The sequence below is a fragment of the Miniopterus schreibersii genome, assembly GCF_964146895.1.
Source record: "Miniopterus schreibersii genome assembly, chromosome: 7".
In the NCBI taxonomy this organism is placed as follows: Eukaryota; Metazoa; Chordata; class Mammalia; order Chiroptera; family Miniopteridae; genus Miniopterus; species Miniopterus schreibersii.
This window is the reverse complement of record NC_138108.1, coordinates 37,085,249-37,102,174: the sequence shown is the minus strand read 5'-3', so window position 1 is coordinate 37,102,174 and position 16,926 is coordinate 37,085,249. Positions and strand designations below refer to the sequence as shown.

At 35.5% G+C, this 16,926-nt stretch overlaps 1 protein-coding gene across 1 annotated transcript in view; it reads right to left on the bottom strand.

The window, feature by feature from the left end:
• Positions 1–2,276: 2,276 nt before the first annotated feature.
• SESTD1 (SEC14 and spectrin domain containing 1) overlaps positions 2,277–16,926 on the bottom strand; it is a 76,483-nt gene continuing 61,833 nt past the window's right edge. Inside the window, exons 11-18 of the mRNA XM_081143419.1 lie at positions 15,042–15,236; positions 14,412–14,526; positions 12,820–12,979; positions 9,270–9,351; positions 8,455–8,577; positions 7,529–7,720; positions 5,254–5,375; positions 2,277–2,996 (exon numbers count right to left, since the gene is read on the bottom strand). Of these exons, the coding sequence (XP_080999545.1) occupies positions 2,867–2,996; positions 5,254–5,375; positions 7,529–7,720; positions 8,455–8,577; positions 9,270–9,351; positions 12,820–12,979; positions 14,412–14,526; positions 15,042–15,236 (1,119 nt within the window). The 3' untranslated portion in view covers positions 2,277–2,866. The remainder of the gene's footprint in view (positions 2,997–5,253; positions 5,376–7,528; positions 7,721–8,454; positions 8,578–9,269; positions 9,352–12,819; positions 12,980–14,411; positions 14,527–15,041; positions 15,237–16,926) is intronic.

Genomic DNA, 16,926 nt, shown 5'->3' with positions numbered 1-16,926 from the left:
GGAGCAAATAAGTACATGAGAAGAAGGGGGGCCAATCCCCCAAACCAAACAAGAACAAAATTAGCCGAGTTAACACTTCAGTAATTCCCTGAGATGGGCTAAAGGAACATGGTAAGTTGTGGCATATGCCAATTAGAAATGATGGTTCTTTCTCCATTTGCTGGCCAAGGTTAACTTATTAACCTTGTGATACAAAAGCTTGTGATTTCAAACAAACTGCAGTTACTTCCTTATTTGTACCCTAAATAAACTACAAAAAAAAATCACATTAGGGCATTGTTGGATTTTCATTCATAACTGTATGTGTACATACAGAAAGTAGCAGCTAATTTATAAATGAAGAGCAACAATATTATGTTAAAAGTGTATTCAGCTTCATCTGAAATACTCAAACAACAAATGACATTTCTAGATGTTGCCTTATTTTACTTCTGTTGTAGTAGGATAGCTTAAGGCATATAAAAATTAACTCATTCGATCAACCGGTGAGTTGATGGTAGAACTAAGAGTCTCATTATTTACAATCCAGTCCTTTTCCAGCAGTCTTAATAAAAACATTCTAACTACTCTGAAATTCAGTAGAATAAATAGATATTGAGTGTAACTGAATACCTAAATTAGCTAATATCAAAGTATCTAAAATACCAAATGACTTCCTTATGAGTAGATGCACTGATAACTCAATCCTAACTTTAGAAAGTATGTTTAAAACACACCTCAGACTACAACATGAGGGATTATTACTAATGCCTATAAAAGACCATTCACACAGGGGCACTGAGCAACTATTATGCATGAGCAAAGGTCTGGGAACAGAAGTCCACAGGATTCCTCCCCTCAAAAGGGCTTATAATGTCACAGGTAGACATAACAATTGTAGCATGTGGTTAGCACCATCATGAAGACTAAAGAGAAGAATCACAAAAGTTTATATTCATAGAAGTCAAGCCCTAAGAGACTGAGAGGATTATCAAATACAGAAAGAACTTCCTGGATGTTCTCAGAAGCAGTGGCAGCCACAAGACAAGAGGGGGCACTTGAATGTTGCCCCAGATTTTCTAGTACGTCAGACTAGAGAAAAGGCTGTACCTTTAACCAAAACTGCTCCAAGAGGAGAAAGGTAAAAAATATTATAAATAATTTCATCTAGTCAAGTAGGTGGTTGAAAGATCTAGATTTTGGACCAGATATGTAACATAGGAGGACACTGAGATGAAAGAGAGACCCTAAGGATGAGATTGTGAAGCATTCTGAAGACATAATCTGAGAGAGCACATTTATAGGAACATTTTAAATAAGAGTGATGTGACTGTACTCACAGTCAGGGCAGAGGACACGCTCTTCAAGGAAGGAGACACTGTGCAGGAAAGGGTGCTCAGTGGTCTCAGCGTTGCAGAGACAGAGGAGGATAAGAATGCAGACTGAGAAAAAGCCACTCACTCACTAACGGGGCCACCGAGAAGAGTTTCGCGCAGCGCTGCGTACAGCAGACCGCAGGGTGCCCCGCAGGGAGCGAGGAGGGCAGAGGCCGCGGACAAGGGCCTCTCGAGAGGTGGCAGTGTGAAGGCCAGAGAAGCCAGCAGGGTCGGGGGGCTTTTTACACTGGCCGATACACGAGCGTGTTTTAAGACAAAAAGGAACCAGCGTACAATTCTTAGCATAATTTTATACAATCACACACTAAAAAATATTTTTAATCTTTTTCAAAAACATTTTCTAAAATAAAAATTAACATAAAAATTAAATTATATGCATTTACCATTTAAACTTAATATAACCTTAAAAGCACTAGCACTTTATAAATTTTATTTCTAAAAGAGTTGCAGTGCTTGTATTAGACTACTTCAGAATTTTACTTCTAGTCTATCATAAGAAATTAAACTTAACAATTGCTACTTTAGTTCCAGAAAGATAACTCTACTATAAAGGATTACACTTAATTATGTATGCCTTCTTCCCCAGCCCTCCTCCTCCACAAAGCAGCTGCAGGGTAGTTACTAATTTGGATAATATTTTTTCAAGCTGAAGTAGAGAAAAATTAGAAATAGTATTCCATTACTTGTAAATTCTTCAAGATCTAAATTGTTCCTCACAATTATTTTTTCATGATAAAACATGCTTACTTATTATATACACATGCTTACATAAGAACTTCCTGGCTGAAACACATGCAACCAACTTGAAAAAACAAATATTAAACCATCCTCACAATCCTAAGAATGCCCTTTTCAATAAGGCACTCATGTTTGGAAATAGGATATAACCACCAAATTAAATAAGATGTTTAGAAGAAGCCTTTTATTAAGCACAAACAACTTTTAATACATTATCAATACAAATAGGAAAATGTCTTTTAATGAATATGATATATCAAAGGTCTGAAGGTTTTCTTCATACTGACACAATAAAAATAATCAATTTTGAAGAAAAATTACAAAGTAAAATTTTGAGGGCACCACTGTTTACTAATAACCATTTAACTACAGTCTAAATTTACTACATCACCTGGGGAGGATGGAAACCATTTCTATATAGAGAATTCCTAAACTCTGATTAGCACCAGTCAAAGCTTATTATCAGTTGTTCATCTAAACTGACAGGTCAGGTAAAGCTTTAAAGCAGGTTTTCAGTGCACTGTTTATAGTTCCTTCTTTTAAGATACTTGGAGTCTATGGTCTCAAAGCATGTTAAGTAACTATGCCTTGGTAGTTGCAAGGTGTTAACATGTAGAGAGAAATGTGTAATGGAAAGAAATGAGGCTTATCTTGACTGTGAAATGTATGTGAATGTATTGTGGCTAATGCTACAGTATGCCGATGACATGCGGGATTATTGTGAGCGCAGATCTGTAGGAAGCTGGTAGCTATTAGCTCTCTGTGGTCATCATTTCAGGATGTCTCAGCTGCTGCCTTTTGAGACTAACTAGTTTCATCCTGTCTCTGATGTGTTCTGCAGTAGAAGCCATGTCACTTGGACTCCCAAAATATTGTTCAGTCCTAAAAATCAAACAGAAAAACCCCATTCAGATTCATACAAATCCATTGACCACAGCAAATACAAAAGGAAGCAAAAATTACCATAAAAATTATCTCTGTGATATGGCATTAGTTCATCTGTAGGCAACACTATTTATCTTTGAATAGTAATTTAGTAGGAGAAACATTTTTTGAATGGCATAAAATATATTAAGACATGTAGAGAAAAATGTATTAGTGGTATAAAGGTCATACCATGTGTTCTTAGGATAATCTCAATAAACCAACAATGCAACCAAGCTATGCAACAATCAATGAAACAATGCAACATTAGAGATACTCTGTTTTTCCCAATTTGGGGTACTTAGCACATAAATACAAAGTTTGTTTGTGTACTTCAGTGCTAAGGGCTATATACATTCACTGTCTAATAGAGTTGTCAAGTGAAATATCCATTTAATGTTAAGGCATCATTTGGGACATTAATAGATAAAATAATTTTTTTTATCCTACCTACAAAGTCACTGTATTCAGAGTCACAGAATCTTTTAGAGGTAGAGTTCTTGAAAATTATCTGGTTAAGCTCTTCATTTTTTAGATCAGAAAACTAAGATCTAGAAAATTAAGTGACTTAACTAAGATTACACAGTGGAAAAACCAAGATCTGAACCTGGGTCGTCAAGCGCTGACTCTAGAAAGACCATCCCTGTTTTAAATATTTTCCCAGGACAATGTTACAAAAGATAAATCTGAATAATTTTAACATCAAACAAACTTTACATGACACAGACAGATTATCATATAAAATGGAATAACAACTCCAAAGATTAAAGGTGGTGGTTGTGAAATTTGAATATACAGCATTAACTTATATTTTCATCTTAAAGGGATGAGGAAATGACATAAGAACTATTTGTGGAACACAGGAGGGGAAGCGCAAGCTAAACACCAGGGAAAGACAGTCCCAGACTGACCTGACAAGGGAGCCTGACTGGGGTGTGGGGATGGCGGTGATCTGGACTGGAACAACCAGAAGCAGCACACTAATATTGTTACTGCTAAATTTACAAATTTTAAGATTTATTCTCTTGTATACATTGCAGACATATAACATGACTAGGCTATTTCTGATTGCTCAAGTTTAGGTATGACTAGAGATTATCTACATATCAGACTACGAATAATATTAAAGGGAATAAAAGTATATCTTTTAATATCAATTCCAAATAATTATTTGATTTGCATGACACAGCAGTAGTTGCTCTAACTATGGGTCAGATTTAAGTAGTTTATATACATTTATCTAATAATTTTGTCCCTACATCCAGAGAAAGTGTGAATCCTATTTTTAGATGAGAAAATTGAGGCACAGGAAAGGTTAAGTGGCTTGTCCAAAGTATCACAGCTACTGAGTGGTGGTGCTGAGATTTAAACCCACGACACCTGGTTAGAATCCACAATTCTAACCATTACACTATACTAAAATGTAAGGATAGATGCATTATTCAGTGGTTTGATTTCTCTATAATTTGAATTCAATATCCTCTAGATTACCTCTAAATCATTTTCACTGAGCTCTAGATCATCAGGGATAAAGTTCCTTCTGAATCATTTACTGGCCCATTTATTTGCATGAGATTATTTCATATTTTGATCAACTATTTGAACTGAAAATAAACATGGGGATCAGGAGCCCATCATTTTAAAAATGAAGGAATTAGGACTCCACACGGCACAATTAAAAGAGAATGAGTTTGGAGCCAGAAAGATCTGATTTTGTATCCTAATTCCACTTAGAAGCTGTGAAATCTTGAGCACCTTACTTAATCTTTCTGAGCCTCAGTTTCTTCATCTGTAAATCAGAAATAATCATACTGGCCTGGCACTGTTTGGTCAAAAGTAATCAAGGTCAAGTGTTAACTTGGTGCCAGGCATATACTGAGCTCACTAAACATTAGTCCCCACCCTTCCCTGAATGAGGCCCAAAGTCACCCTTCTCCCAATCATCATAGCTAAGGCTAGAACCCAGGATGTCAACCCAGTCAATGAGCTTTCTTCTATAATACGCTGTCAAGAAGCAAGTATCAAGTGCTGCTGCTGCTAAGAGTCGAGTTTGGATTTCTTTTCATTTTAAACCAGTTTATTGTAGGAACTGAAAATGTGGACCAAAGCTAATTGACTTGGCTTTTTAAACAAACAGATTTTCCTTTCTGAATGGTTTCACTGATGAAAAGGCCTCACCAATTAAAAGACAGAATTATAAGAACATGCACCATACCCATCAGGATAAACTACAGGAACAGTTAATCTATCCAAAAGTGATTTCCCAACTGCTTCAATTTCATCAAATTGCTCCTCATCATTAATAGCTTCAGGCTCTTCTGGACATTCTTGCAAAATCTGCAACAAATAAAAAGGCAACATCGAGATAGAGAAAGGAAATAAAGCTCAAGCAAATGTAGCAGGTTGAAGGTGTCTATATTTTGTTTTATTTTCCCATCTGCATGTACACCATTGAACAAGATTGATCTATTTTTGGCAAAACTGGCTCAAGAAATTCAAACAAAATGAAACACATAATCCCTATTAATAATATATAACTAGAATATGTAAAGGTCTATAGTGATTTCCAAGGGAAAAATAGTACTAGACAACTATTTGGAAAGTAAGCTCCAAGTGTACTTAAGACGTATTTTTTCATTCATTAAGTAACCATTTATTGAACACTTATTATATGTTTATTTAGTGGTTGGGGTGTAAATGAAAATTATATAAATACACAACAACATATACTCCAAGTACAAGCACATAACTGATGTGATGGCCTAGTTACACACTTTATAGTTATTTTAAAAACTGATCTGCTGACTTAACTGATATAAACTGATATGGTTATAATTCAAATATAGGAAAGTTTTATAGCCCTTGATAAGATATTATTTTTTTCCCTTAACTATTGCCATTTAAATTTAACTACCAAAAAAATATGCAAAATTTGGAGGAGGAAGAAGAAAAAGTACTTATTTTTATAACTCTTTTTGTATTGTACTTCAACTTAATCCAATCATGTTTATTTCAGTGTTGCTCATAAAGAACATATTTATATTCTAAAATTCTAGATTTAATTTAAATATTTTCCCAATCATACTATACAATTTGTTTATAGTTGTTATATTTATACTTACTGGTAAAAAACGAAGCACAGTTAAGAGGAAAATAAAATCTGGTAACAGAAGGTTTTACCATAGATTTGCACAGCAAAATAACTTTAAATCAAGTTTATTATAAAGTATGATAAAGGCCATGGAGTAGAAAAAGTAGAAATGTTAATCTTCTATTAAAAAACTACCAACCATATATTCTCCTCTGACCTCTTTCAGTGGTCTAGATTTTAAAATCAGTATCCTACAAAAGTTTTCAGTGATGTTAGAAATAGGGCCAGTGGTCACCCTTGGACAGGAGGGAGGCACTGGTAACATTCTGTTATTTGAATAGTGTACTGATTACACAGGTGTCTTCACTTTGTTAAAATTAAAAAATTTACAAATTAACAAACTGAGCAGAACATTTATGATCTGTACACTATGTTAATATTATACTTGAATAAAAAGTTTTCATTACAATAATCAGCAGAACAAGTCAAGTCATTTTGCACACTTTCCTTCATTATCATCGGCCCCCAAAACACTGACCTGTGCGTGGAGTTCAGTGACCAGCTCAGAAAGAGTTTACTATGAACATTTTCCAACAAATGTACTTCATAGCACAGACAGGAACTGCTTAATTCCTGAGGTTCCTGGAAACATCACTTCTGTTCTACAGACAAGGCTATTACATTTACAACTTTGATTTCTCGTATCTTCACTAGAGCTAAACATCCCTTATATATAAACTTCCATTGTGAGAGATCAAAACAAAGTTAACTACATAACAAAGCTCCTCTTCAGAATGGAAATGCAAAGCTCGGGTGACATAAATTTCACCGTGCTGAGTTAAGAAAAAAGTTCTATTGAAAACTGCCCAGGTTAACACTGCATATTCACTTGTGGTTTCTGGGACTAAACAATTCATTAAGTAATAAATTCTAGAATTACTCTTTAAAAGACAACACACGAAAAAAATGTTTTAATTTTTAATCCGTTGGACAGATTCTACTTTAAACATTAAAAAGTTAAAGTGTCCTTTTAAATAATTTATGACAATTTACAGCAGTTACCAAACCAAGGCTTCCTCTCCTGGAACAATGACCGAGGTGGGAGTCAAGGCCTCCTGGTGCATGCACTGCCCATTCTGGGCAAGCGGGCCTGGTGGGGGAGCAGCACTGTACAGACTCCCGAGTAGCTCTGAATTTTTCCAACCACGGTAACTCCACCACCGGTACCAAATACTAAGAGAATTTGAATTGAACTCTCTAAGACAATATATCTAAACAAACTTTAAACAACGGAATTAATATAATTTTTTTTAAACACCATAATCACATTATTAAGATTAACGCATTTTAAAAATACACAATAAACACTACTACTGACCACATTTTAAAAAAAGCAAACCTTTTCAGTATTTGAGTGAAATGCAATAGCCATTTCCAGCCTATGTACTCTCTCCTCCGATGCTATGGTAAATTGTTTCCATACTCTGTTCAGTCGAGGAAGTGTATCCCCAGATGATCGAGAAGTGCAGCGCAAGGATTGGCACAACACAACTGTGGCCTGTAGCAACTGTCTTCCATAGTCATAAGTGCTCTAAAAAAAAAAGGTAAACATGAAATTATAATAAAAGAATTCTGAAAAGAGGGATGGGAAAGTGTGCAGGAGGACTGTGGTTGCAATTAAGTGACACTACTGGAAATCAATACTGAATGACTCCACTGACACCTCTTACTACAAATTATCGGCATGCATAAATAATGCAGGGGAAGCAATACTTTTAGTTTTCAGTAAATTTCTTTCTTATTCTGTTTTCCCCATCTCAGTCTGCTCAGGCTAGAAAGAATGTCTGTTCAGTCATTAATTGAAACAACTGGGTAAAAACAGGCACTTTATATTCCATCCAGGAAACCACAACTGTTACACTGTAAACTCAATTATTAGGGAAATTAATTAGATACATTTCACAACAACAACAAAATTTGTGTTGTTATGCTGCTAACCCTGGTGAGATGCAAAAACTGGGGTTTCTGAGTTATTGATATTAACAAATATTTTATATTAACTTTCATGAATGAACAGTTGGATTGCCAAAAAATGCTATAATATATAACATAAATCACAGGGAGCATACAGAACCTGTATTCAGGGAAACATAAACCCTCTCAAGGCTAGTTTTGATGCACCAGCTGACATTTGCTTAGTTCTGTGATATTTCTGGAATAACATAACTAACCTTCTTGGACTTGGAGGGTTAAGTTACATTATAATCATGCAGAAAGCTATTCAAACACTGAGCTTGTAGAAAAGGAAGATAACCAGTTCTGCACCTGTGCAACATCAACAAATTTTCTATGCTTTTCCAGTAAAACTTTCGTTTCCTGAGCATCATCACCCAATCTGATGTGGGTCTTAAGCAGAGCATCCAGAAGTTCACTTAGCCATTCTACTGCCTAAACGAAAATAAATAATAGTGAAGCAGATTCACAAGTTACTTATTATACCAAAATATCATATTTATAAGATCATATCATGTGATTATTCTATTAGTTATAACCTAAGTTCCTAATAGCTTATTTCATTCAATGACAAGCTACATGAATTAATGATCCCCTCCCCTCTCAAAATTTTTAAAAATCTGAAGACAAGACTATTAAAGAGAAGCACTCTTTTAAATTATCACATGATTTACATTAATAGAATTGCATGCTTACGTAACATAGATCTTACTGAAATCTCATTACAGATTTATGTTACCATTTAAAATCATAAATTTCCTTTATGTCAAGCTGAAATGATGTTCTCCGATGCTAACTACAAAAAGACAGCAAACTGTTTACCTAGCTGAAAACCCCTCTTGCTGATTAAAAAGCAGTGTGCTACCCAGCCTTTATCCTGGGATATAACTGATAACAAGTCAACAATAATAAACAGTAAATAATCCCAATTTCTAGCTCAATAGAGGATTTCATTAAGAAGGTAAATCAAATGAGACCAAGAAATATAACTGGAAATACAAAACTTTATTATTTCACAGTGTAAACTAGACTCTGACTTAATGTTACTTTCTTAGGACCATGAAAAGTTAATAGGTGAAATCAATCTTCTAAGAGAAAACTACATAATGTGCCAGACTGATCCTTACCTGGGCAGCATCCTCTTCACATTTAAACAACTGCACCATCTGAAGCATCTTTAACCTTCGCACATCTACCATGTCTTCACATCTAATAAACCCAAACATAAATTTAGGACAGTATTTCGATTTTGTTGGTAACTATTACATCATTATCTGGAACACATGTTTTATAGTATACTAAAATGCCTCGTCCAACACTATGGAGACTGCAGCTACTTTGTATTGATTTGTAAGAAGTTTAAGGATATCTATATCCATGTCACATCAAAACCTCAAAATACCTGAATAAAACTGAATCATAAACCCTTGTGAGAATAGCATGGATTCTGCAGGGTACTGAAGCAAAACATAAACATAGTCCACAAAACCCAAAGAAATCTCCACTGCCAATTATCATTAAACCAGCTTTAAAGATAAAAACGCAAAGTTCCTCAAAAACTAATTTAGAAGATGATGTTCAAGGAAATTAAAAAAATTAATACTTTTCATTACATTACATTACTCAGAGTATTATCTAATTTTGAATAAAAGAAACACAAAAACTCCGCCTATATCCTTAAGAAGGAAAAAAACTCTATTGCTCTCTGGGTGTAGAGAAACACAATACAGAGTATTTTAAATTTACTAAGGTCTCCCTGGAAAATTTACAGCCTAATCTTTTAAGGTGACTCAACCTAACTCAGCTCTGATACACTCCCTTCATTCCCATGCAATTCAATGTACATTAGGTGGGAAGGGGAAATCTCACTGCAATCCCAAATACCATTAACAAGTTAACCAGGGGGCAATGGGCTACACTACAGTTAATGTTCTTAAAGAAGGCTTAATCGCAACAGTCATTGTCACAGGCAATTTTTATAAAGATGCCCTCAATAAAATCCCATACTGTTAAAATGCAACTTGGTTAAAGTACTTTTACAAGGGACTGAAGGGAAGTGATGATGATAATTATTTCTAAAATCTGAAGCTAAAAATCAATGCATGACACTTTAATGATGAAGATATAGATGTATTCAACACATTGTCAGGTGCTGAGTAATATGCTTGAAAAAAACAAGACATGGTCTCTAGAATTAAGATGGTTCCATTTTAGGAGTTGGAAGTTTAAATAAATAATGTTATAAATGTTAGTATAGAGCTGTGTAAAGAATTTAAGGAAGTAGGGAGGAACAGGTGATTAACTTGTCTTAGAAATCTGGAAAGGATTCCAAGGATAAGTATCCCTGAGTCTTAAAGAAAAGAAGGAATCCAGCAGGCAGAAAATGAGTCATGGATGCATGAGATAGCAAGATGCATTCAAGAATATAAAAACAACAGTGTGGTTTTGGGGAAAGTTACAGGAAATGAGACTATGCAGGATTGGATTATGGTCTCCTGCACTATTCCAGGAGAATAGAACTTCACCTGAGAAAATAGGAAGTCACTTAGAGAGAGCTTCTATACAAGGAAATTGTGTAATTAGAAGTGTACTTTACAAAGATTACTCTGTGTACAACAGAATAGAGATGAGCAAGACCAGAGGGAGATAACAGATAAACCTTGAACAAAGAAGTTCAGGATACCAAAACAGCAGAACTTTGCCATCTGACTAGGCTGTAGGGACAAGAATAATAAGGATTTTAGAATAAATACCAAGTTTGGTAGCTGCTGGTAACTTTAACCTAGATAGGAAATTAAAAGAGAAGAGCAAGTTTGGGGGAGAATGATTCCAATCTGGACATTCTGGTTTGATGAGTGCATGGGGCATCCAGGTGGAGATACCCAGCAGGCAAGTGGAGTTATGCATCTAAAGCAGAGGAAAGCGGTTTGCATCAGAGCCACAACTACTCAATCATGATAATATTAAAGAAGGTCATTAAAGTAGTGAGACTGTCCAGGGAGAACACACAAACTGAGAAGAAAATCTGGATTCAGAGCAAACCCTGGAAGCAGTGACATTAACTAGAGGACAAAGAAACAGTGAAAACCGAGAAGGAACAGAGTGCCAGAAGCAGTACCACGAGGGCGTTTTCAAAGACAAGGTTGCCAGGGAGTTTCAAGAAGAAAGAAAAAGTCAGCTGCGAGTAAGGCTACTCAGAGTCATTAAGCAATGTCAGGACTAAAAGTATTCCTGGATTCTGAGCAAGATCAAGCAAGCGTTTATTACATACGGCAATTACATATGGCAGAGCTGCGCCATCCTTTGGGATGAGAATGGTGAAACGGATACACTTGCAGATATGAGGGTAGAAGGAATTTCTGCCTGATGAGTATATTCTCTGTGACATAAGGGGAGAGTTTCTGCAGGTTTTGTTGATGACTTTAAAATTTCTCAGTGTACAAAAATTTCATACAACTATGCTAGATTGTGTATAGGTGCCTAGATTAATTTAATCCATTACTTCGCAATATAGCTGACCCTCCATATCTGCGAGATCTACATCCATGGATTCAACCATCCGTGGATCGAAAATATTTGGAAAATAAAGTTAAAAATAGTTGCTTATGTCTACTATGTAGTAAAAATTATAGTGATATACTAGAGATGAAGAACCTATTTTAGTGCCCTCACTCGCTAGTTTTCATGGAATGCTCTGTAAATGGAAAAGCATTTGTCATTTTTTGACAAAGAAAAAATAGAGAACTAATGTAAGGTACAGAGTTTAACACTGAAAATATTCACAAAAATATCTTATGTTGCTGCTGGTATGTACTATGTAGTTAGGCCTACGACAGCTCCATCTGTACTGAACATGTACAGACTTTTTGTTGTCATTATTTCCTAAATAATAGAGTACAACAACTCTTTACAAGGCATTTACATTGTATTGGGTATTATAAGTAATCTAGGGATGATTTAAAGTACAGGGACAATGTGTGTAGTTATATGCAAATACAACACCATTTTATATAAGGGACTTGAGCATCTGTGAATTTTCCTGTCTGCGGGGGCCCTGGAACCAATCCCCCTGGATATACACGGACAACTACAGTTTGCAGGGGCTGTTGCAAATTGAGTAGTCAAAGAATCCTTTAAATTCCTAGTTCTGTATCCAGTGAAACTAAACATCATCTTACCCTTACCATCTTATCCATCATCTTACTCTAACAAACAACAGTCTACAGTCTAATCCTTCTACAGCAAATATGAGAACAGTGGATGTATAATTTGTTAGTAAGAAGTTTAGAAGAAACAGATCAGTTTAGATGACATTTAATACCAACTAAACCAAACGAAAACTGAAAAGCAAAATTCTCCAAAAAGGGTTTTCTTAAAAGACAAAAGAGTCCGAGGCTACACTGGGGATGGGAATGAAAAGTACTTGAGTGTAACTGAAATTTTTACTACTGAATAAAAAAGGAAAAAAGGTACCCATTCACTAACTGAACAAAATGCCATTATTTGTTAGCACAATTATACACAATAATTATTACAGTCACCAGAAATTTACTATATGTCTATTATGTAAAGAGGTAAAACCTTTTAGTTTGAATAAAAAGTATAAACTATACTACTTTCATTTTAATTAATATTATGTTGTCTTAGCAAAAATTAACATTAACAGTCAAACTTTGCCTTTGTTTCCTAAGCTGCATATCTTCCATCACTCCTTGAATGTGGTCCACATTTTCTTTATTTTCAATGGTTACATCCTTTCCATAGGCCCAGGATGCCTGATTGGAGATCTGATCCAGAAGACCTTGACCTTTTTCGCGCAAGCCTTGCAATCCTACATCTAAAACAAAAGTCACTAGATTTAATGTCTTAATGCAGGTGCTTTCCCTCCCTCAAGTATACCCTCTCAGCAGATACCATACTTGGATTCCAAGTATAACGGCTTTGTACATTAAACTATCTTGGGATGGATCCTCTCAACATTTCCAGCACTAAAACCCCTTTAAATGTGGCTCAAACTGGAGTTCTCCCCAACCCAATGCCAAACTTTCCTTAAAGAGAATTTCCAAGGGGTAAATTTCCATAGATAGTAATTACTTCTAAAACGGAAAGCAGGAAATGTGAGAATTTCTGTTTCGATGAGTAAGAGTTTTCCATTTTTTTCCTTTCTGCTTTTACGTAGTACAATTTTTAGAACAACGCAGATACTTTGTTCAAAAAAAGATATGAGTTGCAAGACTTCAAATCACTCAAGCAATGTTAAAGGATGCTGAGCATTTTGAGTGCAGGAACTATCTAGTTTATACCCAACAAGAAGCAACACTTAGGATATGTTTGGAATACTCCAAATTAGAGAAATATACAGGAATTTCTTTTCTTTTTTAAAGGAAATGTGTGGCTCAAGAAAATTTCTGACATTTTCAAATAAATTTCACTTGGCATATTAAATACGAAATGTGTATTAAGCATACATCTGCTAAAATAACAAAGATTTCAAGCAAGTAAAATGCCAATACAAACATGATTTTTCAAACCCATTCCTTCAAGTCCTTTTCAAGAATTAATTTGGCTCACAAATGTGTTCCCATTTTCTATTAAATCTCTGCCTTAGAGTTTCTTTGTCTTCTACATTCACCTTTGCCGTCCTGTCCTACTCAATCCACCCATACTTCCCATTTTTACATCCGCTGTCTACCTCTCCAGTCATGACTAGAGAAAGTCATTGTATTAATCATTCTACTAAATTTTAAAAGGGCTTGATGTCAAGTGAGAGGATGAGCTTAATGAAATTGGACCATCCTCCCCTTAAAGAGTATGTAATTGTGGCAATATTCTAGTTTGGAGAAACAAATGCACAGAATCAAACCAACTATGTTTTCACAAGGTTAGGATATAGCAACAACAAAAATCATTTCATAAAACACAGTTTGGGGCATACAGGGTTTACCACAGAACACAGCTAATTACAGTTTATGCATGCACTACAAATAACTGTTCATGGGATATGCAAGACATAGCACCTGTAGATATAGCTGGGTAAATAAGAAAAGCTAAAGGTCCAATGAAGGAAGAGTGACTACCAACAATAAAAAGATAAACATGTTAGCATAAATTACACCCTTCAAGGGAAAAAAAAACACCTTTTTTATAGTAATTTTTCCTGTGTTTCCTGTAAATAATTATTAGTTCAGTATACACTGACTTATCTACTCATGGTAATGATATTTTTTGAAAAGAACCCTTATGTTTCAGCATTTTTAAAATCTGCTTACCAACACTTTTCAGCTTCTCTTCAAGCAGTTTTAAAGTTTGCTGAATCGATGCTCCATCAGCTGGTGCTACATCTACGCACAACATCCCTAATAAGCCATCCAACTGCTGAGACAACTAAAGCAGAGGGACACCAAAGAGATAACCCTGATGTAATCAGCATCTAAAGTGTTTAATGATTAATGAGGTTTATATCTAATGAGGTTATCACAATTATACTTGAAAGACTATGCTGTTAAAAGACAAGAACGAATAATTAGAATACATGTTATGTGGAAGACAGAACACACAGATGCATGCACCAGGAAGACAAAGAAATATATCCAGGTCAGCAGAATATACAAAAGTATTGAAACTTTTATTTCATTCTATGTTATAAAGCATAAACATTGAGAAACAATAAAAGTAAAATATATCTACTCATTGGGACACTCTATGTAGACAAAAAGTTGCATGCAGACTGACTTTCAAAAAAAAAAAAAAATCAAAGATTTTATCTCATTTCCCCCACCAATACATTATTTTATTGTTCCATAAAAATAATTAGGAGACATGCAAACCTGCAAAAATTATGTGCAGATAAGTGTTCTGATCATTTGAAGAGAAGAAAAGCAATCAGAGTAGATACTTACATCCTGCGCAACCCCATGAAATTCAAGAGCTGCTTGTAAAAGATTTTGCCTAAATTCCAGCTGACTGGCCTGTCGATAACAAACATCACTAAGTTGTTGCTGCAGGGACTTCAGCTCCACAAGATCTTCCTCATCCCCAGCATTTAAGAGTGCTGCAATCTGCTGATTAAGCTCCACATACACTGCAAACCATTCCTATATAATAGAGACATTGTAAAGTAAATTAAGGATAAAATTAGTTTCTGGAGAACTACATTACATTCTATAATTTTTCCAGATATACTAATATAAAAAAGAATTTTCTTAGGCAAAATTATTTAAATTAAGACAAAAAGTCCCCAACCCCCAAATCCTTGCACTGCAATCCCTGGAACTCACTCCTGCCAAGAGCAAAATCTCCTACAGCATCATCCTGGCCTCTAAATGTTCCCTACTCTTTCTTGCTTTACTAAACACCTGTCCACCCTCAGAAAAAGCAGTTAGTGCTGCAGCTCTCACAACTAACTGCTGTTTTTGTTTTTACAGCTGACATACCACAAGCCTTGAGGTGGAGGGATGGCTGCCTCAGTCCTCGTTACTATTTCCAGACCATTTCGTCTCCCTCAAAAACTACATCTCTTTTAAAATGCATGCTGTCAGATTACATCTTTCCAGCCTTTCCTGTTGCGTGCCCTCATCCAGGGAGTTTAGCAAAGGTCACTGCCTTCCTCTCAGCATCAGCCTTCTTACCAACTTCTGCCATGTAGACAGACATCTACCTAACACTTAACTCTCAGTTCCCTGACTCCCTCCCTTATTTCCAACTATCCTGTCCTTGTCTGACCTCAGCTACCCACGGGAATGGACATAAAGTCCTGTCATTATATAACAGCTCCCAAATCTCAATGTCCAGAATCCCATCCTCTGACCACTAGCTATTGACTCTTCAACTCACATCCTGTAGTATGCGCACTCCTACAACCTCACAGGGTCTACCAATCCATTCACCTCAGCATGTTTCACTGTCCAGCACTCAAGAGCCTCGTGTCCCCATTTCTATCCTTGACCAGAGGGCTCTCCTTTTTTCCATCAGACTCACCTGTCAAACCTCAGACCTGCTTTCTTTGCCTACTCTGTCTCCAGAAGAGTACCTGAATATGGCTAAATAAAAACTATGTGGATAGGTATCTTTTAAGTTATTTATTACTAAATGGGCTTTTAGCAATCCTATTATATTTCTCTAGTCAATTCACTTTCCCATTCTCATGGTTATTCATTGGTTTTTTTACTCCTTAAATCTCCAACTTCCTTTTCACCTCTACTCTCAAACAAAAATCTAACTTCTTAATTCACTAGGAAGCAATCAGATAAGAACTCTCTCATCTCACTGACGAATCTATGACCTTCCCCGCTTTTGTAGCCTTATGCTTTGCCTGCCCCACTGTAATAACAAATGCACTGTCCCTGCTTCTAAGGCCAACCACTTCACTTGTGTATTACATGCTATCCTCTCGCCTATATACAAGGCTTTGCTCTTGGAATTAATTATCTTCTTTCTCTCTTTCCAATCATCAAGTCTTCTTTTCAATTGAATTATTTCAATTAGCATACAAATAATATAAGTATCTTATATTAAAAAAACAAAATATACACTTAAGATATGTGCATTTTACTATAAATTAAACCTCCATTAAAAAAAAAAAAAGCAACACAAAAAAATCACCCACAAACCCCCCCCTTAAAGAAGTTCTCTATACTCATTCTATCATTTCTTATTCTCTTTTTAATCCACTCTGATCAGGATTTTGTGCTTCCCACTCTTGTGAAACCATTCTTGTCAAATTCTCCATCTATCTTTTTGGACTTCTCAGCCGCATTTGACAAAGATGACCAATTCCTCCTCCTT